Consider the following 27,745-nt stretch of genomic DNA (forward strand, 5'->3'; position numbering starts at 1 on the left):
CAAGTTGTTCTGATTTGATGTGATGCTGGTGATATTTGAGCTAAAGATGAGTTTTCAATGTTGATTAATTAATTTGCGTGTTATTGATGTTGAGTTAATTGTGAAGGGTTAAAGTTTGATTTATGTTTTGTTTAAGATATGAAATTTCAATGTATAGGTTTTTTTTTTTTTTTTTGAGCTTCTGATGTGGAGCAACTGACACTTAAATATATGGAAGACTTGGATTGCTGTCAACCCAAGAAGAAGGGGCACGGCCGTGCCAATTCCAGCACGCCCGTGCTAGCCTCTGGAAGTCCAAGCATGACCGTGTCATGCCAAGCACACCCGTGCCGCCGACCTTGCTAGAGTGTTGTCTAGTTACGACTTTGTGTTATTTTTTAGGGTTTTTATGTGATTAGCCTAAACCTATAAATATGTTATTTATTTATGAGGAGGAAACCATTCTTTGATTATTATTGATATTCAATAAACTTCCTTAAGAGTTTCATTCTCTAATTCTTTGGTCAGATCATACGCCATTAATCAAAACTGCTGACGGAGTATAATCGTTATTCCCAGACACGTGACCGTTCTGTGTCAATTGGTATCTGAGCCGAAAGGCGAAGTATCTCCATGGCCGACAATCATGAGACACGATTCCCAACCATAGACGCGAATCATGCAACTGCCATTTACCTAATGCCATTTATCTCAAGACAATATGATTATTATTTTAACTGCTATTTACACCACCAAATCAAACAGACATAAGCATTTTACCTAATGAGGTAGAGCTTAATTAAGATAAACTAATATAGAACAATATTCAAGCGACACTTGAATCTAATAAAAAAAATAAAATGATCATTTGGGATAAACAATCAATTTCACTTGGCATAAGAACTACATTACAATGTTAATTAAAAGCATGAAGGCAATGGAAATAAAACAAATGTTTTTATATTAACTGAGGCACTGCTTACAAACAAAAGACATCGGCAAAAATTTCATTTCTTTGCAAGTATATTATAAAAATATTTCACTTTTGCTTTGAAGAAAAATAAAATGCAAGTTACTCTATTAAAAATAAAATAAAATGTAATTTTGGGCAAATGGAATACATAATGCTCAATATTCATTTTGAATGTAGACATGCATTGATTTGAAGTTGTAATGCTTAAAATATATATTTCTTTAATTTATCAAATTCAAAACTCCTCATTTCTCACATAAATGAGGAGGCTGAAAATCAATTACACAAATACAAAAATGCCTATTTCTAAAACCAGTTAAGTTCTCATTTTCTCAACCTTACATTTTGCATGCAATATATAAAAAGTAAATAAAAACTGAGCATGTTAGAAAAACAAATAAAATTCTCAACTCTCACTTGCATGCAATACATAAAATCAAACAAAAGCAAAATACGTCAGCCAACAACAATAAATTTAGCATTTTATCACATAAAATCACTACAAAAGGCCACTGAATAAATCCATTCATGAACAGCAACAAATAAACCCTAAATTTCCAAAGTTAAAGCTTCTACAACTAACTTCGAATTAGCAACACATAAATAAATCAATGAAAATCCAAAGCTTACCTTTACCCAAACATCACAAAAAAGGATGGGGAATCATAAGAGAATGAGAATTTCCAGAATCAAAGGCATCCTGAAAAGTTTATCAAACAAAATGCACTGAATAAGAATAAATGTTAAATTGCAGTGGTGTTTAAGACTCAATATAGACAATGAGGATACTAAATAAAATCAACAGTTCAGTCAAAATTAAGGGGAACAGAATTCAAGGGCAGCAACTCCTGCTACTAACCAGAACTTATCGTAGATTCTAAGAGAAGAAAATAAAGACACCCGAGGAAAGGCTCCCATGGCAGATAGAAACAATAAACCGAATCCGTATCAGAAGCCAACTGGAGACTATTGTTATCGATCCAGGAAACAAGGACATATATCTAATATATATCCAGAACGAAGGGGGGGGCTAATGATGGGCGTCGACAGGTGAATGTAGTTGATGAGGTAGCTGAGGTTGAAGGAGTAGAAGATGAAGATGATGGATCCTTGGCTGGTTCAGAAGATGGTGAAGTTACATATGTTGTTCAAAAAATATTGTACTAACCAAAACAAGAAGGTGAAACTCAGCAAAGGAAAATTTTTCAGGTTAAATGTCGTGTTGGTGATGCAGTGTGTCGAATCATTATCGACAGTTGCAATTGTGAAAACTTAATAGCCAAACAACTGGTTGAGAAGCTTAATTTGCCCATAGAACCACATCCTTCACCATACCAGGTAGGGTGGATTAAGGAGGCTCCAACGATTGAAGTAAAACGGATTTGCAAAGTGCCTATCTCAATGGGAAAGTCATACACAGATTCCATTAGTTGTGATGTTATAGATATGAATGTTTGCGGAGTACTATTACGACGATCATGGCAGTTTGATGTAGATGCATTGCTCAAGGGAAGAGAGAATTCATACTTGTTCACTTGAAAAAATAAGCAAATCCTTGTCCTACCTTCTGGATCTTCTACCAAAGCTTCTAAAGTGGAGGGAAAATCCATTGTAGTTGTTTCTTCTAATGTGCAGGAATTAACCGGTGCAATTGAGAAGTCTGGAGGTGCGTTAGCTTTGTTGATCAAACCAGAAATAGAATCTGATGTAAGATCACTAGTACCACCACCTGTAAATGAGTTGTTAGATGAGTTCCATACTTTAGTTGAAGAACCATCCTCCCACCTTTGTGGGACATCCAACATTATATTGATTTCATCCCTGGATCGAAGATATCGAACCTGCCCCATTATAAGATGAATCCAAAGGAGAGCCAGGTTCTTCAAGAACAAGTAGAAGAATTTTTGAAAAAGGGACATGTTCGGGAGAGCATTAGTCCTTGTGGAGTTCCGACTTTATTGGTGCCAAAGAAGGATGGGACCCGGAGAATGTGTGTGGATAGTCGAGCTGTCAACAAGATCACGGTGCAGTATCGATTCCCTATTCCTCGTCTGGAGGACATGTTGGATCAATTATAAGGATCTATAGTGTTTTCTAAAATAGATCTTCACAGCGGGTACCATCAAATTCAAATCAAAGAGGGAGATGAATGGAAGACTGCCTTTAAGACCAAGGAAGGATTATATGAGTGGTTAGTTATGCCGTTTGGGTTGACGAATGCACCGAGCACGTTCATGCAACTTATGGTTCAGGTTTTGCGTCCTTTCTTGCACAAATTTGTGGCTGTTTATTTTGATGACATATTGATCTTCAGTCGCAGTGAGGAAGAACACCTTCAGCACCTTCGTCTAGTGTTGAACTCTTTACAGGAAAATGAGTTATACATCAATCTTAAGAAGTGCAGTTTTATGACGGAGCGAATCCTGTTTCTTGGCTATATTGTTAGCTCGAAAGGAATTCAAGTTGATGACAGAAAAATTGAGGCCATTCGAAATTGGCCCACCCCAAGAGTATCACTAAAGTTCGTAGTTTTCATGGACTTGCTACGTTTTGTAGGCAGTTCATCAGAAACTTTAGTAGCATCGTTGCTCCCATCACAGATTTCTTGAAGAAGAAGAGAGTTCGATAGTTTGTATGGACCGAAGCTGTAAATAAGAGCTTCGAAGAAATCAAAGATAAGCTTACTTCCGCCCATATTCTTGCTTTACCTGATTTTGATAAATTGTTTAAGGTTGATTGTGATGCTTGTGGGATTGGAATTGGTGCTGTCATAATCCGGAAAGCCTATAGCATTCTTTAGTGAAAAATTGAATGAAATTAGGCAGAAATGGTCTACTTATGAGCAAGAATTGTATGCAGTTTTCGGAGCCTTCAAAACTTGGGAACATTATTTGTTGGGGTGTGAATTCATTATTTACACTGATCGTCAAGCTTTAACTCATTTTCAAACTCAAAAGAAAGTGAGCAAGATGCATGCGTGCTAGGCAACTTATTTTGGTGCTTTTCATTATATCATTAAGCACAAATCGGGTACTTGTAACACGGTTGCAGATGCTTTGAGTAGGAGAGCAGCTTTGTTGATTACAATTAAGCAAGAGATTGTGGGGGTTTGAATTTCTTAAAGATCTCTATGCGTCAGATGAAGACTTTGCTGACATATGGGCTAAGATTGAAGCAAAATAGCCTATCGATGGTTTCTTGGTACATGATGGGTATCTGTTCAAAGGCAACAAACTATGCATCCCTCGATCTTCTCTCTGGGAAAACTTAATTTGAGAAATCCATGGTGGAGGATTGAGCGGACATTTGGGACGAGATAAAACAATTGCAGGGTTGAAGGCTCATTTCTATTGGCCACAATTAAAGAACAAAGCAGGAAGCTAGTCCAGAAATGTTCAATTTGCCAGACACAGAAGGGCCATTCTTAAAACACTAGTCTTTACACTCCGTTGACTATATTGGAACAACCTTGGGAGGATTTATCTATGGATTTTATGTTGCATTTGACTCGAACTCAATGAGGGGCTGATTCTATTTTTATTGTTGTCGACATATTCTCTGAGATGGTACATTTTATTCCTTGTAGGCAAACTAATGATGCCTCACACATAGCAAAATTATTCTTCCAGGAGATTGTTCGGTTGCATGGCATTCCCAAAACCATCACATTTGATCGAGACACAAAGTTTCTAGCTCACTTTTGGACAACTTTGTGGAAGAGATTCAACACTCAACTTCACTACTGCAGTACCGCTCACCCCCAAACTGATAGACAGACTGAAGTGGTGAACTGGACTCTTGGTAATCTCCTTAGGTGCATTTGTGGTGAGAAGAAGAAGATGTGGGATCTTGCTCTTGCCCAAACAAAATTTGCTTATAACAGTGTTATCCATAGCTCCACCAAGATGTCACATTTTGTAATTGTCTACCAGAAGGTACCAGCCCATACTCTTGATCTCCTTTCCCTTCCAACAGGTGTAGAGAAGAGTATTACAGCTAAAAACTTGGCTACCTAGCACGTGGAGGTATTCAAGCAAGTGCAACAATTCATCACTGCTGCCAATGAAAAATATAACGTTGCAGCTAATAAACACCGGCGTTATAAATCTTTTACTGTGAGTGACTGGGTTATGGCTTATCTTCGCAAGGAGCATGGCGGAGGATAGAAGAAGCTTGATTCCAAAAAGATTGGGCCATTTCAGGTACTTAAGAAGATGAATGATAATGCCTATGTGCTTGACCTACCCGAAGACATGAAGATTTTCAGGACTTTCAATGTTGCTGATTTATTCCCTTTCTATCCCGATGATGATCACTCGAGGTCGAGTTCTTTTGAAGTGGAAGGGATTGATGCGAAGCAACTGGCACTTAAATATATAGAAGACTTGGATCGCTGCCAACCCAAGAAGAAGGGGCACGGCCGTGCTAATTCCAGCACGGCCGTGCTAATTCCAGCATGCCTGTGTCAGCTTCTGGAAGTCCAGGACACGAGACACACCCAAGCCTAAGAAGCACAAGCATGCTTGTGCTAAACTCTAGAAGTCCAAGTATGCCCGTGTCATGACAAGCACGCCCGTGCCGACGAGTCCAGTTATGATTCGAGTGTCGGCACGCTCGTGTCATGCCAAAGCACGCCCATGCTAGCCTTTGGAAATCCAAGCACGCCCGTGTCATGCCAGGCACACCCGTTCCGCCGATCTTGCTAGGTTGTTGTCTAGTTACAACTTTGTGTTATTTTTTTAGGGTTTTTATGTGATTAGCCTAAACCTATAAATATGTTATTTATATTATAAGGAGGAGACCATTCTTTGATTATTATTGATATTTAATAAACTTTCTTGAGAGTTTCATTCTCTAATTCTTTCGTCAGATCATACGTCATTGATCAAAACTACTGACGGAGTATAATCGTTATTCCCATACACGTGACCGTTCTATGTCAGCTTCAGTTTTAATCTTTCTATTCTTTATTATTGTAATATTTTTAATATATTGCCTCACTAACTATATAGTAAACTTTGCTTCTATTATGATTTGGTAGGATTTTGAAGCTTATTTTTTATTGGCTTCATTTTAATTTTTTTTTTTTTGTTAGAAACTAATATTAGGACGGTAAGAACTAAAGCAAGCTAATTATCAGCTCAAATTCAATCTAAATTATGTTTTGTATTAACATAGTTAATATTTTTTATTCTGAGTTAGTATTTCAGTTAATTAGTTAATGTAAAAGCATTTGTTTTATTTCCATTGCCTTCATGCTTTTAATTAACATTGCAACTTAGTTCTTATGCCAAGTGAAATTGATTGTTCATCCCAAATGATCATTTTATTTTTTTTGTATTGGATTCATGTGTTGCTTGAACATTGTCTATATTAGTTTATCTTAATTGAGCTCTCATTTCTCATGATATTTGTTGGGTTGCCTGCATATCCTTAATATTATTGATATTTTTTTATTTGAGTTAGTATTTCAGTTAATTAGATTTTCTAAATCCTTGCATATGATTTTTCTTTTGCTTTAAGTTTAATTTATAGAGGCAATAAATCATAGACAGTCTTGCTTCGAGTACATATTTTTGTTCACAATTTTCGTTTCTAATTTGACAGAAGTTCTCATTTCTTATGATATTTTTTGAGTGGTCATAATATGACTATGTGGTGGCTTTGCATAGTGTTTGATTTCATTCGAAATGATTATTTTATTTTTTTTGTATTATATTCATTTGTCACTTGAGTATGGTTTTATATCAGTTTATATTAATTGATAGATGCAATGTCGGGTTCAAACTTTATATATTCTCTTTGGATTCACTTGCATTTTTTTAAAAAAATTTACTTACTAATTTGCTCCTGTTATTCTTACAATTGACAATTGCCAATCTTAACGACTTTAATTTATGTGAATTAATGACCTGAAATAGAACAGATGGAAAATAAGAGTATTTTTTCCCAATAATAAATAATAATTAAGGAATAGTTTAGAATTGAGAATGTTTACTAAGTATTTATGCAAGTTTGAGTTACTTAAATACCCTCTCATAGCCAATTAAAAATGAATCGGTATAGAAATTTATTAGGATAAAACTCTATTCTATTCGGAGAAAATTGAGATCTGTTGTAATAAATACATTAACTGTTGTATCATTATTGTTTTTCCTCGAGTTCTATTTTTTAGTTGATATAATATAAATATGTGGTAATTTGTCTTACTAATGTGCTTTTGTTACCCTTTCAAATAACAATGGCCAACATGAAATTAAATTTGCTTGGTTTATGACTATTCTTGGCATAGTTTAATTTTCCATGATTATATTGAATGACTAATTTGATATGATGAGACAAGCTATGACTAAGTTATAAGTATGTGTGCTATTAAGGTATTGTTCTTAGGAAAAAAAAACTAAATTTTGGAGAAAGTATTCTAGAATTGTTGTTTAGCTGTTTTTTATGAAGCTTTCCCTTCTCGATATTAATTTGGTTATGCATAGCTTCTGTTATCTTTTTTTTTTTTTTTTTTTTTGAATTTATTGATTCAATTTCTGATTTTATTGTGTGATGTTTTTGTTGGGGTTTAGAAAAATCAAAGTTAATATATCACTTAGATCATCAACAAAAGCGAAAGAGGAGAAGCAGCCAATGGCTGAATTGTCAAACTCTTTTGCTTCCAAGAAGTAAGTAATTTGTTTATTCTTCTTTTTTTTTTTTCTCTTTAGGCTTAGGAACTGAAAAGTATATGCAAAATATATTGTTAGGATACCGGCAATAAAGTTACGAGAATAATTACGCAGCGGAAAAATTAAAATGGGACACACAGAAATTTACGTGGTTCACCCTCAACTGTTTAGGGCTACGTCCACGGGACCAACTTCGAATATTTCTTCCACTATTAAAAATAGTAGGCTTACAAAGAGAGTAATACAAAATAGTGGCACTCACAAGTGTTTCCCAAAAACACCTCAATAATCTTCACTATTTTCTAAACCCGTAGTTTTAAGAACCCTCTTAAAACTGAAACTCTCTAACGCTGAGATTGTTCTCTCAGTTGGTGTGTCACAAATGAAGCAAATTCTCTCTTATTTATAGGAGAGGTAATGTGAGAGTCGTGTGTGAGTCACACACGGCTTTCCATTTAGTCATGGTTGGTTGCTAACCTTTCTTCTTTTTCAAATAACACGTTTTTCTTCTTTTTTTTTTTTTCTTTTCAAACTGAGTGGGTCCCACTTGAGTGGGCACGCCACCACCAACAAATCTCCCCCTGCACGCTCAAGTGAGGACGTTAGCCATACTCTCCATCATTCCTGCAGCTGATCGACAATATTCAAACTTGTCTTTTGGAAGAATCTTCGTTAACATATCTGATCCATTTTCATCTGTATGGATCTTCTCAAGCTGTAACTGCTTCATCTCTAGTACATCCCTGATCCAATGATATCTAACATTAATGTGCTTTGATCTTGAATGAAAGGAGGAATTCTTCCCTAGATGAATCGCACTCTGGCTATCGCAGAATATCAAATATCGTTCTTGATGAATTTCGAGTTCATTCAAGAACTTCTTCATCCATAGCAACTCTTTGCATGCTTCTGTTAGTGCTATGAATTCTGCTTCAGTTGTTGATAGAGCAACACATTTCTGCAATCTTGATTGCCACGACACGGCTCCCCCTGCAAATGTGATTAGATATCCTGATGTAGACTTTCTCGAGTCAACATCCCCAGCCATATCGGCATCGGTATAACCGACTAATACTGGCTTCTCATTTCCAAAGCATAAACATACTTTGGTTGTACCTCGAAGATACCTGAAAATCCATTTCACTGAAGCCCAATGTTCCTTTCCAAGATTTGAAAGAAACCGACTCACTACTCCGACTGAGTGAGCAATATCTGGCCGTGTACAAACCATGGCATACATTAAGCTTCCAACTGCTGAAGCATATGGGATCTTTTTCATCTCTTCCTTCTCTCTATCGGTAGAAGGGCACTGTTTTGAGCTTAATTTAAAGTGATTAGCAAGAGGACAACTAACCGCTTTAGCATTCTCCATTTTGAACCTTTGAAGTACTTTCTCAATATACTTCTCCTGTGACAACCATAATTTCTTGGTTCTTCGATTTCTCGTAATCTTCATACCAAGAATTTGCTTTGCTAGTTCCAAGTCTTTCATAGCAAAAGACTTACTTAGCTATTTCTTCAAGCTATTAATTCTGACAGAATTCTGACCAACAATCAACATATCCTCTACATAGAGCAAAAGAATAATGTAGTCATCATCAGAGAATTTCTTTACGAAGACACATTGATCTGAAGTAGTCTTTTTGTAACCTTGCTCCCCCATAACAGACTCAAACTTCTTGTACCATTGTCTTGGTGCCTGCTTCAAGCCGTACAGGCTCTTCTTCAGTTTACAAACACAATCTTCTTTCCCCTTTTTTATGAAACCCTCTGGCTGCTCCATGTATATTTCTTCTTCCAAATCTCCATGTAGGAAGGCAGTCTTTACATCCATTTGCTCGATTTCCAGATCAAAACTGGCAGCCATTCCGAGCACTGTCCAAATGGATGTCATTTTCACAACTGGTGAAAATATCTCATCAAAATCAATACATTTTCTTTGATTGAATGCTTTCACAACCAGTCTAGCTTTGAATCGTGGTTGGGAGCTGTGTTCTTCCTGCTTAATTCTGAACACCCACTTGTTCTTCAAAGCTTTCTTGCCTTTGGGCAACTTTACCAGCTCAAATGTTTTATTCTCATGCAAGGATTTCATTTCATCTTGCATGGCTTCAATCCAGTTCCTTTTGTGTTCACTTTCCATTGCTTCTTCAAAACATTCAGGTTCTCCCCCGTCAGTCATCAATACATATTCATTTGCTGAATATCTAGTAGATGGTTGTCTGACTCTACTAGACCTTCTTAATGTTTGAGAACCTTCTGGTGCTGGTGGCTGAACATGAACATTATCAAAATCGTCTTCTGGTTCATTGTGATAAGGAACTTCTAGATTTTCTAACTCTGGCTCTTGTTCTTGTGGAACATTATCTTCATCTCCAACTTGTCTTTGTTCTGTTGCTAGAGGAACTATTTGCACATCTGTTGAATCATCTTCAGATCTATCGGCAGCTTGCTTTTGAGTCTTTTCAACATCTTTAATAGTCTGATTTTCCACAAACACGGCATCTCTACTTCTTATCATCTTTTTTTGGATTGGATCAAAAAATCTATAACCAAATTGATCTTGGCCATAGCCAATGAATACACATTGTCGAGTATTGACATCAAGCTTAGACCTCTCATCCTTAGGAATATGCACGAAGGCTTTGCAACCAAACACTCGCAAATGATTATAGGAAACATCCTTTCCTGACCATACTCTTTCTGGAGTATCATACTGAAGAGGAACACAAGGTGAATGATTTATAAGATGAACTGCTGTAAGAAGAGCTTCACCCCAAAATCTTTTAGACAACTTTGCATGTGAGAGTAAACATCTGACTCTCTCCATCAAAGTTCTGTTCATCCTCTCAGCTAAACCATTCAGTTGCGGCGTCTTGGGAGGTGTTGTTTGATGTTGAATACCATGCTCTTTGCAGAAAGCATCAAATGGCCCGGTGTATTCTCCACCATTATCTGTTCTGATGTACTTCAGCTTTTTGCCTATCTGTCGCTCAACCAAGTTTAGAAATTGTTTAAAGACATCTAAAACTTGATCTTTAGACTTCAAAGTGTATACCAAGGTCTTCCTAGAATGGTCATCGATAAATGTTACGAAGTATCGATTTCCACCATATGACATCATCAATGGTCCACATAGATCTGAATGTACCAGATCTAACACATTCTTCATTCTGGAAGGCTGAGAAATCTTGAAGGCTACTCTATTCTGCTTTCCTGCCATACAATCAGAACATTTCTCTAAATGGACTTTATCCAATCCAGATAGCATGTTGTTTTTTACCAGAGTTGTCATTCCTTTCTCACTCATGTGGCCTAGTCGTTTATGCCACAATTCAACTGCACTGTCATCCTCCGCTACATTAAAAGCATCTCGGGAGAGCTTCGCATGCATTACGTACAGCTTTGGGTCTTTCCTTCCATTCGCTATCACCATGGAACCTTTTGTGAGCTTCCACTGCCCATTTCTGAAGGTGCTATAGAAATTTTCAGCATCAAGTCTGCCCACCGAGATTAAATTAGAATGCATGTCTGGAACATGCACGACATCTTTTAAAGTTAATCTCGAACCATTTTCTGTCTCCAGGCAAATATCTCCCTTACCGACGACTTTCAACAGTTTGTCATCTGCTATCTTGACCACACCCAGATTGTCTGGTGTGTAAGATGAAAAATTTTCTCTCTGAGATGTTGCAGGAAGTGTAGCCCCACTATCAATTACCCAACTGGTCTCTTGGGTTGCATGATTGATAGTGTATTCAATGAACAGTTGGAACTCAGCAATGACATTGGCTTCATCATCACTGCTTTCTTCTTTCTTTGCTTTGCCTTTGATCTTCTCCTGATCACTTTTAAACTTCCAACAATACCTTTTAATGTGCCCCTTCTTCCCACAATGATGGCACATAATATTGGCAAATTTGTTTGATCTACCTCTGCTCTTATCTCTCGTATTTGAACTTCTAGATTGGCTCCTCCCTCTGGGATGGTTATTTCTTTTAGCATCCGCTAAAAGAATGTCTGATTGAGATGAAGAACGATTATGTGCTTTGCGTCTCATTTCTTCATTCAGAACAGCATTTTTAACAAATTTCCAGCTAACTCCACTATGTGGTGTAGAGTTTGTTATTGATATCTTCAAAGTCTCCCAAGACTCTGGTAAGGAGGCAAGCACCATAAGGCCGAGGATTTTATCATCAAATTTTATGCCCATATTTGACAGCTGGTGAATAGTCGCCTGCATTTCACTCAAATGATCTGCTACAGAAGTACCTTCTTGATATTTGAAATTCATCAGCTTCGTCAAATAAAATAATTGGTTGTTGCCGGATTTTGAGGCATATAGCTGTTCAAGCTTGTCCCATAATGTTCTGGCGTGAGTCTCATTACAAATGTGGTTATACACATTATCATCGACAAATTGTCGAATATAGCCACAAACTTGCTCATGCTCAAAAGCCCATTCTTCATCAGTCTTATCTTCCGATTTTGCTTGAACCAAACACAGACAGATGCATTTTGGTTACCATAAGGAGATCTCTCATTTTATTTCTCCATATATGGTAATTTGCGCCATTTAGACTGATTATTTTGCTCATTTTAGCTTCCATGGCTTTTGAGTGAATAGTAACCGTATATGTGAATATTAATAGTATACAAGAATAGTAACTGTACACGTAAATAGTACTATACATGAATAGTACTATACGTGAATAGTACTGGGCTTAACAGTGACGGGCTCAGAAACAGTAACGCCAATAGTAACTATTCACCATCAACCATCAGTTATTATTTTACTATTCATCACTAAGTCGATTCTGCAACGTCTTTCCGAGCGGACAACACCAATGGACTTGTCGTAATTTTCTCTTCGTCGTGGTATATTTATTTTCAAAATATATCTACGGTTGCAGTACCGCTATCTGACTGGCTGGATCTACCGAAACCTTCGGCTCTGATACCACTTTATTAGGATACCGGCAATAAAGTTACGAGAATAATTACGCAGCGGAAAAATTAAAATGGGACACACAGAAATTTACGTGGTTCACCCTCAACTGTTTAGGGCTACATCCACGGGACCAACTCCGAATATTTCTTCCACTATTAAAAATAGTAGGCTTACAAAGAGAGTAATACAAAATAGTGGCACTCACAAGTGTTTCCCAAAAACACCCCAATAATTTTCACTATTTTCTAGCCCTTAGTTTTAAGAACCCTCTTAAAACTGAAACTCTCTAACGCTGAGATTGTTCTCTCAGTTAGTGTGTCACAAATGAAGCAAATCCTCTCCTATTTATAGGAGAGGTAATGTGAGAGCCGTGTGTGACTCACACACGGCTTTCCATTTAGTCATAGTTGATTGCCAACCTTTCTTCTTTTTCAAATAACACATTTTTTTTTTTTCTTTTTAAACTGAGTGGGTCCCACTTGAGTGGGCATGCCACCACTAACATATATATGGGGGAAAGACGGTAACTTTATCGTGTTAAGCAAATTGTAGAGAAATTGAATAAATAATTAGGTATTTAGGTTCTGATATGAATATGTGGTCGTTTGGCTTACTAATCTACTTTTGTTACCCTTATAAATAACAATGGCCAGCGTGACATTAAATTTGCTCAATTCATGACTATTCATGGCAAATTTTAGTTTTCCATGGATTAATTTGATATGACAAGACAAGTTATGACTAAGTTATAAGTAAATGTGCCATTGAGGGTTTTCTTTTTTTTTTTTTTTTTTTTTTTTTTTTTTTTGAAAAACTAACTATTGGAGAAAGTAGTTTAGAATTGTTGTTTAGCTGTTTCTGAAGGTTTTCCTTCTAAATATTGATTTGGTTGTGCATAGGTTCTGTTATCCTTTTTTTTTTTGTGAATTTATTGATTCAATTTCTGATTTTATTGTTTGATGTTTTTGTTGGGGTTTAGGAAAATCAAAGTTAAGATACCATTTAGATCACCAACGGAAGCAAAAGAGGAGAAGCAAGTGGTGGCTGAATTATAAAACTTCTGCTTTCAACAGGTAACTAATTCTTCTATTATTTTTTTTTTCTTTAGGCTTGGAAATTGAAAAGTATATGCAGAACATATATGAAAAATTCTTTATGATTTTAATTATTTTTTATTTTAGTTGTTTATAGTTTTTTTTTCCTTTGATTATAATAATGGAAAATAAGAAAATCGGGCGATTTAAGAGTCAATTTATCATTATTCAGTATAATAAACAAATGTTCAACTTTCTAACTAGAAACTATATTATATATAGAATTAATATTTTATAACTATCAACTATCAAAAATATATTATTACTATAATATACTATTAATATAAAAAATTACTATAGTAAAAAACTAGCTGTTGGAGAAAGTAGTTTGGAATTATTGTTTAGCTGTTTTTTAAGGTTTCCCTTCTTGATATTGATTTGGTTATGCATAGGTTCTATTATCTTTTTTGGTGAATTTATTGATTCAATTTCTGATTTTATTGTGTGATGTTTTTGTTGGCGTTTAGGGAAATCAAAGTTAAGATACCACTCAGATCAGCAACAGAAGCGAGAGAGGAGAAGTAGGTGGTGGTTGAATTGTTGAACTCTTCTGCTTCCAATAGATAACTAATTCTTCTATTATTTTCCTTTTTTCCTTTAGGCTTGGGAATTGAAAAGTATATGCAGAATATATATGAAAAATTCTTTCTAATTTTAATTGTTTGTGATTTTAGTTCTTAATTTGTTTCAGAAATATAAATTTCTATATTTGTGTAATTTATTTTGTGTGTTGATGTTATTATATAATTTTTTTTATGAATGATTGATGTAGGGATTCACTTTGAATCCTAAATTGCAAAAAAAAAAAAAAAAAAAAGGCATAGACTTATGAAGTTTTATTTTATCCATTTCAATGGTTAAAAAAAAAAAAATGAAATTCATTGTTGGTTGTAGTGATTTATTAGAATAAAAGGAACTAGAAAGTAAATTTTAATACTCCAGTATGCTAAGTGATTTTGTTCAGAATCTCAGTATTACTAACATGTGGAAACCAATATTAGGATTACAAGAACTAAAGCAAACTGATTCTCAGCTCAAATTTTAATAAAACCACAATTAGAGAAATAAGACCTGCAAGACATGAGAAGATATTTAAATTTTTTTTTATATAAATCTAACAATGAAAAGGGAATGTATAGTAGGTTGGCTTTTTGAAGAGTTAAAATTTGATTTGTATTTTGTTTATTTATTTTCTTAAGTGTTATATGTAATTCATGCCTATTTTAGTTGGTCTTTTGTTTCTTTTTTTTTTTTTTTTCAAGTGTTATATGTAAATCTTGCTTATTTTATCTGTTTTTAATTTTTGTTCTTCATGAAAAAATTTTGGTTCTTTATAATTTTAGCTGTTTGTCATTTTATTTCTTGATAATTTTAGTTGTTTATAATTTATTTTTTTATATTAAGTTCTATTTTGTTTTGTTTTTTGGTTTAATTATGTCTGAACCAAAATGCCCTATATGATTAAATAACTCATAATCTAATTTAAAAAAATAATAAAAAAATTAGTAACCAAAATAGAATTAGAAGGTAAACTTTGATACTTCACTATGCCAAGTGATATCGTTCACAATCTCAATGCTATTAACAAGTGGAAACCAATATTAGGATTATAAAAACCAAAGCAAACTGATTCTCAGCTCAAATTCAATGTAAATTATGCTTTATATTAATATTAATTCAACTCTGAAACCACAAAGAGAGAAATAAGACTTACAAGACATGAGAAGATATATATATATATATAGAAAGCTAACATTGAAAAGGGATTGTATAATAAATTGTTATATTGCACCTATTGTATGGAAGATTCTTTGCCATTTCATTCCTTCTCTATTAACATAGGGATAATATTAGTCTCTGCACACGTGATTTTCAAATTTTTTGTGCTGAAGTTTTGGATTTTTCTTACTTTCTATGATCCTGCATTGTTGGTCTCAAGAATGGAAAGTATATTTATTTGGCTGTTGAACTAATGATTTTCACGTTAGATAGTTAAAAAATTTTTTTGTTACTTATTCTACTGTGAATTAGTTATTCAATGTGCATATTTGATATGAAGAATCTTAATTAGCCACTAACATGTGTCCAGTTATTATCAAAGCTGATATTTTTGGGGTTTTTTGCCAGAAAAAACTTTCAGGATTTTTCAAATAGTTTGGACTTTTTTTTTATTTGGATTTCTTATAATTAAGTAGTTTAGAAAGTTATAAATTTATTTGAAGACTATTGGATTGTTTTACATTTTTCAATTTGTTATACACACAATTTATTAACTTCATCATTAGTCTATTACAGACATGCTAAGATAGTTCTATGTGCAATGCAAAGTGTATCCTCTAATTTTTTTTTTTTTTCCCACTATTTATACATTGATCTTTGGGTTAATTTTGTGTGTAGTATTCTTGAGGCTATTAAAATTTTAAAACATTTTGCTAATAGAATGAGGTCTTTCTTTTTCCTCTCTATTATTATTTTGTAGGGCTATTTTCAAATAATAATATGATTATATTTGGTCTCTAAAATGAAAAAGTTTCATTAATAAAGCAAATACATATTTAATGACTAAAATGAGATTAGTTTTAAATTTGATCAATTAATGCTTCAATTTGCTTTCATTTTGTTTTTTAAATCTTTTTTATTGTTGATATCTTTCAACGCAAACAATTAATAGTTTCACAGTCTTTTTGGAACTTCAAATAAGTGAAACTGAAACATAAAGATAGGATTTATCTGTTATATCATCTAATTTAATTGCATTGAAATATGCAATTTTTTGATTGTAGGATTTCAATTTATTGCTGTCTTTTTTTTGTTTTTAATATCTTGCATCCAATTGTTCTATTTTCTAATAATCTTATTTTATGTGAATTAATAATATTAATGTCTACTTGATTCCTAATATAGAGCCTCTCCTTCACCTTAGATTAATTGTTTATATGATTGATTAGTTAAAGTGGAGGTGCTTCTTTTATCCATTTCCTTCTTTGTACTATTTTGGGCATTAAGCTTCAATTGGAAGGAATTGATTTACAGTATAGCAAAGCCAAGGGGTCATATTTTTGGTACTTCTGTTACCTCTTGGCTTTGCACTACTTATGTTACTATTTATAGTTGACCTAATGAGAAATTGAAAAACTTAATCTGTTTTATAAATGCCAAGCTCTTCCTTGTGCACTCTTCTTTCTTTTTATTTTAACACTTCGTTTCGATTAACCTTATTCATTTATATGCGTTTTCAAATGATAAAATGTTAAGTTTCTAATTCAAGGTTTGAATTAGAACAAAAGAATATTGGTTGGCCACTCGAATTAACTATTTATGATTATTTTGTTAATGATCACCAAATATAGTTGCATTATTTTGTTGATCTTCCATGTATCAATATTGGCAAGCCAAAACATCGTGCCTATATTCCAATTGAAGTTCCACTTTTAATTTATAATTAATCAATTTAGTGTTTTGCTCTTATCATCCTGTATTTAGTTTTTCGCAATTTTTTTAAGTCCTATCCCTACAATTTACTTCGAATTTTTCCCTTAGTTCTTCAGCTTTTTGGCCTCATGCTTTTATTTTGGATTGAGATTGAGTACTACTGTGAAATTAATAAGTCTTTTCAATGTGATATAGAGAGGCAAAGGACTTTCGAGTTTAGTTTTTATTATTTGTTTTTGTATAATCTATCTATTATCTACGTAAATATTTGTTTGCTTTTAACGATTACAATTTTGCATTTTATAGATCGTGCAAGATCATAAAAAACTGTCTCGCCTTGTCTTAAGATGCTTCTTCACTTTTTGAAGACAAGGTAACTAGTTATTATTTTGTTTTCTAAATTTTTAATTAAATATTTAATTAAGTCTAGGAAGCTTATTGAAGAAATCTCGTTTATAATAGTAAAGAATATTCCTGGTTGATATCTTTAATTTGTTTTGAAGTGAAATTACTTATAAATTTGACCAATTAATGCTTTAATTTGCTGTCATTTTGCTTCTTAAATCTTTTTGATGGTAAATATCTTTCAGTGGAAACAATTAGTAGTTTCGCAATTTCTTTAGAACTTCAAATGGGTGAAACTTGAACATAGATCGAGATAGAAATAATTAGAAGGCTTTATATGTTTTCCTTGACCAAATGTTAATATCAAAGTTGTAATTATTTATGTGTTTTTAAAGGATAAAATGTTAAGTTTTCACTCATTATGTTATATTTTAAATAGTTTACTTTTTGTAAGTTTAAATTAGAACAAAAGAATATTGGTCAGCCACTTGAATTAACTATTTATGATTATTTTGTTAATGATCACCAAATATGGTTGCATTATTCTGCTGATCTTCCATGCATCAATATTGGCAAACCAAAACATCATGCGCATATTCCAATTGAGGTTCTGCTTTTAATTTATTATTAATCAATTTACTATTGTGAAATCAATAAGCCTTCCCAATAGAACCATTTGCAAAGGACTTTCAGGTTTAGTTTTTATTTGTTTATGTATAATCTATCTATTATTTATGTAAATATTTATTTATTTTTAATGATTAAACTTTCTCAATAATTCAAACTTTAATTTTTAAAATATTTATTGCTTGAATGTCAAAATTTTCATAATCATCATATTTTTAGTTTTTTGCATGTTTGCCAAATTTATATGCCACATTTTTACCCTTTGCATGCTTACCACATGCAAGCTACACACAAGACAATACATGTTTCATTTTTACTCTTTCTCAACTTTTGCATGTTTACCAAGTGTGTAAAATTCTAACAAATTTTGTGCATCCTGGCCAAATGTCCAATTACCACATTTTTCATCCTTTGCATGTAAACCAAATGTATATAATTTTCACTTTTTTTACCCTTTGCATGTTTGCCACGTATAAATTCAAAATAAATTATTTACATATTCCCTAATTGTTTCTCTGTAAAATCAATCAACTCCAAACATCACAAATACTTGCTATTCTCTCCCACCTATCTTTTCTCAATCTATCAATATGTAGTTGCCATAAAATTCAACTCCAATTCTTGGAGCTATGAGGTAATTAATATTGTATTTTTTTTTTTTTTTTTGTTCTTTTTTTCCACTTGGTGAGCACTTCAGTCCTAATAATCTTAATAATTTTTCTGTGTTTCTTCTTGATGGAAATAGTTTTTTAATTAGTTTGAATGTGTTTGGTTATTACAAAAGTTGAATATGTTGCCTATGCTGGATATATTAGTTTCAATCTATCATTCAAAACTATGCTGCCTATAGATTTTTTTATTAGTTTCAATCTATCATTCAATTTTTCCTTTTAATGCTACCTATGCTGGAAATATTTTTATAATAGTCTTGAGTGTATTTTTTGTAAGCAGATGATAATAATTTTTTTTTTTTAATTCTGTGTTTTTGGCAGTATTGTTTTCTGAGAACATTAGCAAGGAATAAATATGACAAATAAATGTGTAAGAAACGTAAATATACTTTTTGGCTCTCTATGCATAGTTCTTGCTTTTTTTTTTTAGGCATTGGGTATGAAATTTTATTCTAGATTGAAAATTTTTATGTAAGCCTGTCATCAAAATAGCTGAGTATTTAGAGCGGCAGCACATCAATTTTGTGATGATTTTCCATCAAATGTGAATAATTATTTATTCTTATTCAAATAATTATCTATCCTTATTCATCTCTATTCAGTGTTGTTTCTTACTTTCGTCATTTATATATGAATATGAAGCTTATGATAATTAGATGTGTAGATTTTGAAACATTAGCATGTAAAACTTTTTTTGATAAGAAGTGTCTACGTAATTTCATAGAATCATTTTCAATATTAATTTTATAGCTTAAAAATACATTATGCAATTAGATTTAATATCTTTTATTTATGTTGGTCATTTAATACTCATTATTTCTGTTTGTTTATTTAATTTTGTAGGAGGATCCTGTACTTTTAGTTCTTGGGAAAAAATAAAGTGCTAAAGTTCCATGTTTCTGTGCTACAATAATTTATATAATAGATTTATAAAATACAATTATAAAAATTTATTAATAATTATCATCTATCGGTATCAATTTTTCTGTGCATGTGCAATATTTCTCTCACTATATTCTATTTGAAATAGAGATTTTATTTGCTTACCTATTAACATCTCTGATTACATCACGAACCCGGATGAGTTCCGCAAGAAATTTTGTTTTAACCCAAAACGAGAGTTATTGAAATTAAAATTCCATGTGCAGGTCGTCCGGCTAGGTTATACAGTTAGAGATGTTAATAAGTAAGCAGTTAAAATCTTGACTCAAATGGAGTGGAGCGAGAAAAACCTTGCACATGCGAGTTGATTCGGATAGATAATAATTAATAGTAGATTTTTATAAATGTATCATTGAAAATGTATTATATAAATTATTATGTACATAAATTATTGTAAATTAAGAAATTATTGTAAAGTTAGTATAATAAAAATCATTTTGTAAATGCGTTTTACAGCTACTTTGTAAATTATTATAAATGCATTATGTAGGTTATTACAAACTTCATGTAAATTTATAAAATTATTTTTAGCATATGGAAAAAGGAGGAGAAAGAGAAGCTTATTAAGATAAATATGACTAAAATTTATTTTTACTTATTTGTATAATTAGTTACTTCATAATTTAATGTGGTATAAATGCTTTGTAAATTATTCTAAATTAAATGTAATATAAATTGTTCTAAATTTAATGAAAATATATAAAATTATTTATAATATAAATCAAATCATTGTAAAACAGATCACCTGCATTAAAACCTAGCTTCAATCTAAAAATCAAAAGTTTTTCAAAATGAAATATAATAATAATAATTATTTAAATATAGGCGCACCCCAAGCAATGAATCACGACCAGTTATAATATAATTTAGGGAAATAAGTATACTTTTCCCTATCCAATGAATTAGGTGAATGGATTTTATTATTATTATTATTTTTGTTGCGTTTTTCTCCACACCGTAATGCTTGTTGCTTGCTCCATCAAGAAATGAAGGAATGGAGCCTCCATGGAAAGTCAGACTGTATCCTCTGTTAGGCATATTCTTATTAGTCTCTCTTCTCTACTTAAACTTCAGCAACAACCTCACTTTCTCGGTCCTCCTATGGCAACCCAAGATGGGTTTTGTCTCCACCAACTCCACCCAATTCATCATAATCAATGGTGGTCCCGGTGATCAGGATCTATCAACGCTTTATATTAATGGATGGAACTCTTACTGGTTGATGCAAGAGAGTGTGTGGACCCCATCAAGATCCAAGGTTTCTAAGATGCTCAAGAAAGGAGCTGAATTGGGGTTGACTGTTTGCAGGACCTGGGCTTTCAGTGATGGTAATGGTTCCAGTGCTTTACAGGTCTCTCCTGGTGTTTTCAATGAGAGGGTCTTTCAGGTTTCTGTCTTCTTTTCTTTCTTTTTTTGGCCTTGGTCGTCCTTTTTTATGCAGAATTGATAATTTTAGACTTATACCCTGAGAAGGGATTTGATTTTGGTGTTTTTTTATTATGGTTTTTGAATTGTTGATTTCTCATAGTTAATCAATCTTATAGGAAGCAGTAAAGAAATTGTAATGGGTAGCTGTTATGTTGTTAGAATCGGTTATTTGGTTGCCTACAAGCTAATGTATTTTCATATATTTATTTTTTCTGCAAAAACAGGTTAATTATTTTGAACGGGTTGAGCATTGAATCTAATTTGTGAATTTATGACTGTAGGGATTAGACTATGTGATTGTGGAGGCAAGGAAGCATCACATAAGGTTAATCCTAAGTTTAGTGAATAATTTGAATGCATTTGGTGGAAAAGCTCAGTATGTGAAGTGGGCGCAAGAAGCTGGTACTAATGTTTCTTCATCCGATGATTCATTCTTTTCAAACCCAACAATTAAAGATTACTACAAGACCTATATCAAGGTTAGCTACTGTTTTTCTACCCATCAAGTCATGCCATTGGATTCTGCATTATGTGACTGATCTGATAGTTGGACTGCGCAATGGATGCCTGTGTAGCCACCTATGTAGCCAGATGAACAACCAATGTGGAGATAGCCATTTGTGTTGTGATACTGACTATGTTATGGACGCATCATTCTCCTTGCCTTGGATCACTGAATGTAGATTTCAAAGTTCCTTTAGTTTAGCATTATTTGTTGCATGGTGTTACACTGCCCTCAATTCCTAGTGGTTTGAATATGAGATAACCGAATCAAAATCACATGTACAAACAACTGGGCCTGTTGCCTCTGGGATATTATGTAGCTTTTGCGCTATGTTCTTTTCATCTTAGGTTTATGGGTTTGGATTTCAATTACTGATTGGTCTTGTAAATGTACTATGAAGGGTAGTTGTCTAAGTAATTTCCGTTGTCAAGCTCCTTTAGGATGCCTTTAGTGATAACCATAGCCATAGGAAGAGATCGCAGGATCATACTTATGTGATGCAGAGCATTGTAAAAATGCTTGATGGGGCCACATGACCGGTCCTAAATCTTTCATCGTGCAACTTGGTCTGCATAAAATAGGAAATGATGAGCTTGGGATGCTAATGCTAGCTAAACTTTGTGTGCCTGTTAACCATCTATCACTGCATTTGGAGGATTGTCATTACAGGAAACTCTACTATACAGCTTGACCTTTATAAATCATAGGATAAGCAAGGACATTGGACATGATTGAATTTTATAGCTCAACACAATTTTCAACAAGGTCTTTCCACTAGAGGCGCCTAGGAATCTCATGTAATTTACTCTTGTTTGTTCTATCTACTGCTTAAAGTGTTTTCTTCTGAAATTCAATTATTTGAAGTAATCTGGTTTGGAGAAAGTTGCCAATTCAAGGGCCACATATCATGTGTTAGACCTGTTTTCATTATATTCCATAGTGCTAGTCTGGGAACCACACTACTGATTGAGAAAATTGGTAATTGATAGTTCTTTTCCTGCATCATATTGATTTTTAATCATAAACTTCTACATTGCAGGCAATTATGACAAGAAAGAACTCTATAAGTGGAGTTAGTTATTCTGACGAACCGGCAATTTTTGCTTGGGAACTCATGAATGAGCCTCGTTGTGCATCTAGTTCATCAGCCCCTGTTCTTCAGGTGAGCTTTGAACTTGCTTTCTGATGGTTTCTAATTTTTAGCATTCCATTTGGGTAGTAAAAATGATCATCAAGGGAATAAGCTAGTAACTGTGGATGAAGCTAAGGGTGGAGTCATGTTAGGAGAACTATTATGCAAAAATTGTTATTTTTAGGTGTTTCCTCTGTCGTGAGAGGTATCCTTATGTCTGTTTTATAAGCATAGTGTCTGTTTTGGTCTATCAAGCGACGTTTGGTTTTTTTCGATTTAATATTTTGTTGAAATTTTTTTTCTGACTGAAGGCTTGGATAACTGAGATGGCTGCATTTATCAAAAGCTTGGACAGAAGACATCTAGTGACTGTTGGAATAGAAGGGTTTTATGGCCTGAACACAACTAACAAATCAGAAGTGAATCCTGGGGAATGGGCAGCCTCACTTGGATCAGACTTTATACAGAATTCAGCAATCGACAACATTGATTTTGCCTCAGTTCATGCTTACCCAGATAGCTGGTTAGTATTTTCTTATTAACTTCTTATGATGTGTGATTTTTCATTACAGTTATCTATCATTAGGTTGTGTTAACACCTAAGGCTGTTGACATTTGGGAGGTCCAACTTCTAAGGTTGAAACATCATTTGAGTTTCAAACTTTTATATTCACTTTTATGCTCACAGTATTGTAGTATATATGACTTTGGTTCTGTAGTTGCCTGAAGGCTGAATCCGTTGGTATTCATATCTCTGAGTTGTCAATCTTTTGTTAATACCTTTGTACACATACTACTTGCAGGATCCCACATGCCGATTCTGAAGCAAAAGCAAATTATCTTTCCCTTTGGGTGGATTCTCATATAAGTGACGGGGAATTCGTGCTAAGGAAACCTGTTCTTTTTACAGAAGTGGGTTCTACAAGGCATGTAAATAACAAGGGATTATATGACTTAGATGTTCTGTTGAAAATTGTGTACAATAAAATTTATGATTCTGCAAAAAAGGGGCAATCTGGTGCAGGAGCATTAATTTGGCAGTTACTAGTTGAAGGGGTGGAGGAATATAGTGACCGGTTTTCCTTTGTGCCATGGAATTATCCTTCTACTTACAAATTAATTGAAGCACAATCATACAGGCTGCGAAATCTTTTTGCCAAGGACAGAAAAGAGAGAGGTGTTCCATAAAAGGCAAGATCCTTGAGCAGGTAACTTGTAAATGGTCAGAAATCAAAGATGCCAAATAGTAAAATTGTATATGGAAAAGAGTTTTATATGGTTCCTGGACAGATGGTCAACACAACATTTTCTTGAAATTGAAAAGTAAAAGGAAAGAAGGGTAAAATATGGTATGATAAATTCTTTATAGATTCAAGGTTCAGAATATTGTTTTAAGATCTGGAGATATTGAATGATGAGTTAGTTAGTGTGCTTGTGAAACTGGTTGAGTTTTCACCGGAAAAATAATATGTGAATGCTGTAAATTGCTATAAGTCATTCTGCAGTTTATAGTTGTGTTTTGTATAAGATTATATGTAATTTATTATACTTGTATTAATGTAGTTGGTCCAATGATTCTTTGCATTTTGCTTCATAAGCTATTTCTTGTTTGCCTAGAGGTCTTTCAAAGGCTATATTAGATCATTCTGGACATCTCTTTTTGTATGTTAATTTAAAAGCCTAGATGCAAGAAGCAACATGCATGTGACATCCCTTTTTGTCTTGCATACAAGGATTTAGAAATGGAATTCTGATTTGCTGAAATGGAGTTTAATATACACATATATATGATATGATGCGATAGCTGGATAGGTTCGAGCTCGGTTGGTTATGAATACAAGTTTAGTTTTGTCTATTTTTATAGCCAGATAGGTTCGAGCTCGGTTGGTTATGAATACAAGTTTAGTTTTGTCTATTTTTATGGCTTTATCTTCGAATACGTAGTTGAATATTCACTATTATAATTGAAGCCTTTATTAATTTGCTAAGAATAATGAAAAAAGAAAAAAAAGAAAACCCCCTCTCTCATATACTTGAAATTAAAAATTGCCCCATTTTGTTTTAAAAAATACATGTAAGATGAAGTGTTATACTGTCAACAAACTAATTCGAATATTATATTATTTGAAATTTGATTTGATAGCGTGCTATTAGAGCTCGAGTAGAATATAAATGTTATATTGATTTGTTTTATAGCTGTATATGAAATAATGATTTCTTTGGAGTTCACGAAGTCGAAAATTAAAAATAATCCCTTTGTAATAGCCCAAATGGTTAACCTTTGTACTCATGTGATTAATATTTACCACAAGGTAAGTGGTCAATACTTTCTCTGCAACCTGAATTTCAAATGCAAATCAAATTCAAAACTCAAAATTTTCATCAAATACTAATAATTAGCTAACACTTATACATGTAAAATCACACAAATACATAAATATAATACTTGTAATTTAGAGAACTTATCGATCTAATGCGACACAGCTGCATTTGCACCTTGACATGCATTTCTTGCAATCCGAAAGTGTTGGCTTGCAGCCATTGCAATCACATCTGTTAATGCACTTAGATCTCGACGCGCCATTCCACAAGCACCGAGCCATGCACCGGAGAATTGGGATACACGACTGGCACTTATACTTCATTTGATCGACAACGCAATCTTTACACGCAGAAGCAGTGCCTTGCGGCGGGCAGGCCTTTGTTGGTGAAATCATCGTCAACCACAGGATTAGTATCACCATTGACAGAACAGGTAATGTAACTTCCTGCTTTTCTCTTTCCATTGTCCTTCTAAAACTAGTAGTCTCTCAGTTACTACTTTTAGCATTGGCCTTTTTTTTCTATATAGGAACCTGCTTGTTGGCTATATACGTTCACATTGTATATGTTGACAACCATTTTCATTTGCGAGTGAAAGTATGAACAAAGTTTCTATACCGCTGGGAAGTTAGCGGGTTTGGTTTTAATTCATTTCATTAAATAGCCTCATTAAGTGTATCTGCCGTCTCATTAAGTATATCTGCCGTTTTTTGGATTGGTGAATGCTTTATCTCTGTATCTTATTCATTCTACCCTTTCTCCTATGGGCATGCATTTATGTTGGCACTAACCGAACCGAATGAATACAAATAGAATAAATTAATTTTTTTTATATATAAAAAAATTGACATGCCAAACTTAAAAAAACTAAATCAATGTTCAGTTTAATTTTTCAATTTCTACTTAATTTAAGGGTTTTTAGATTTTCAGTTTTGCAGTAAAAAATATTTCCTATAAAAATTAAAATCAAATTTAATTATTTTAAAACCAGACAAATCCCATTTATTCTATTTAATTTTTCCATTTTGACCCGATTTATCTCAGCCCGTAGCCCCAATTGAATTTTATTAGTTGCATTGCTGACACCTAAAGTCCAAAAAAAATATTGAAATTTTATTCATACTTATTCAAATTTAATTTTGTCAATCGTAAATGATTAATATTTTAGTACATTTTCAATTTTTGAAACGAGGTGTTTTTTATGAAGATTGGAAAGTTTAGTTAACATGTTATGTTATTTTTTTGTAACACGTGTATAATTAAAATTTTTTAAAGAAGTCTATGCATATAAATTTAATTAAATATTTAATATATATTTTTTAAAAAAATTGAGAAGGAAAATATTTTGATACAAATTAAATGAATTTGACATATAGAATAATTTGTAAATAATAAGATTTCATTTTCTTATACTTAATTTTATCATATTCACTCTTAAGTTTAAAATATATATTTAAATTTCCTTGTAAAAAAATAAATATTTAAATTTACAATAATGTTAAATAATTTTATATAATTGAGAAGATTTTTGTGGCAATATGGAAAGAGGTACCGGCAATAATCCCATAAGGGGAGAAATGTGAAAGCATCTTTAGAATTGGACTTTGGTTGAAATGATAAACCAATCACATGGACGAAGTGGCATCAGCTGATAGCATGGAGCCTCGGCCATCCCTCATTGACTAATTGTAGACAAGCATCCACAAATTTTGATCTTTTTTTTTTTTTTTGAAAGGCACAAATTTTGATCTTTGAAGCTTTGATTCTCATTGCAGACAATTTTCCCTTTTCTTAAATTTCGAGGTGAATACATAGATTCATCCCAACTTTAATACACGTTAAATTTTACGGGTGAGCTATTATTTATTTGAATTTTTAATAATATTGTATATTTTTTTACATTAATAATTAGAACTGTGCATAGTTTCTAGGGAATATAAATCGAATCAAAGAATCATAGTGAATCGAATCGGAATGAAAAAGAAACCAAAATAGTAGGAGCTCAACCACACGAACTGAATACTGAAACACCCGGAACATATTTTTCACTCTCTAAGTAAATATTTTAAAAATGCAATTAAACTAAAACAGACATGATATGGGAAGGAAGAGTTGTCAAAATAGCTTTGGAAAGATATCAATCTTTTTAATGAACATAAAGCAACTGCAGTAGAATATAATCATTACTACATAATACAATCCACTATTAGCTTCAAACCTTTAAGTTGCTGTTTGTCTTCAATACAAAAATGTAGAAAATCTCTTTTAATTCAGATTAATAAATAAGAAAATAATAGCCATTCTCAAATAAATTTTCTTGGATTTTATAGTATACTAATTACTCTCCACCGCTTAAAATATGAGATCTCATATGCCTAATGTTAAACATAAACTTTAAAGAGATGGCAAGAAAGAAATTTATAAATTAGATTGACTAATCAGAAATTTAGACTCATATTATGATCCACCATAAAGCTATCCTCTAAAAGAATACCACAAACCAATTTAACGTTGAAATTGGAGAATGAATCTTGTATGGAATAATATGTAACGAACACAAGTGATCTATGAATTAAATTATCATGTCACTTTGATAAGCTCCATGAATTAATTTCTTATTCCTTATTAATAACATTCTATGATTTCTGAGAATCTAAAATCAAAAATTCA

At 33.0% G+C, this 27,745-nt stretch overlaps 2 protein-coding genes and 1 long non-coding RNA gene across 3 annotated transcripts; 2 read left to right on the forward strand and 1 right to left on the reverse strand.

Moving 5' to 3' along the window:
• Positions 1–18,602: 18,602 nt before the first annotated feature.
• LOC149498378 (uncharacterized) lies at positions 18,603–20,132 on the forward strand. Its single transcript, XR_016319784.1, has 2 exons — positions 18,603–18,709; positions 19,590–20,132. It is a non-coding gene; the product is annotated as an uncharacterized LOC149498378 (long non-coding RNA).
• Positions 20,133–20,575: 443 nt separating this feature from the next.
• On the forward strand, positions 20,576–24,337 carry LOC105634438 (mannan endo-1,4-beta-mannosidase 6). Its single transcript, XM_012217300.4, has 5 exons — positions 20,576–21,075; positions 21,398–21,595; positions 22,661–22,783; positions 23,065–23,276; positions 23,557–24,337. The coding sequence occupies exons 1-5, from the start codon at positions 20,683–20,685 to the stop codon at positions 23,939–23,941; spliced, it is 1,311 nt and encodes a 436-aa protein (XP_012072690.1). The 5' UTR covers positions 20,576–20,682; the 3' UTR covers positions 23,942–24,337.
• A 792-nt stretch (positions 24,338–25,129) lies between these two features.
• On the reverse strand, positions 25,130–25,682 carry LOC105634446 (uncharacterized). Its single transcript, XM_012217306.4, has one exon. The coding sequence runs from the start codon at positions 25,537–25,539 to the stop codon at positions 25,216–25,218; it is 324 nt and encodes a 107-aa protein (XP_012072696.1). The 5' UTR covers positions 25,540–25,682; the 3' UTR covers positions 25,130–25,215.
• Positions 25,683–27,745: the final 2,063 nt, after the last annotated feature.

This window comes from Jatropha curcas, chromosome 2 (genome assembly GCF_041381405.1).
Source record: "Jatropha curcas cultivar XTBG-Jc1 chromosome 2, XTBG_Jcur_1.0, whole genome shotgun sequence".
NCBI lineage: Eukaryota > Viridiplantae > Streptophyta > Magnoliopsida > Malpighiales > Euphorbiaceae > Jatropha > Jatropha curcas.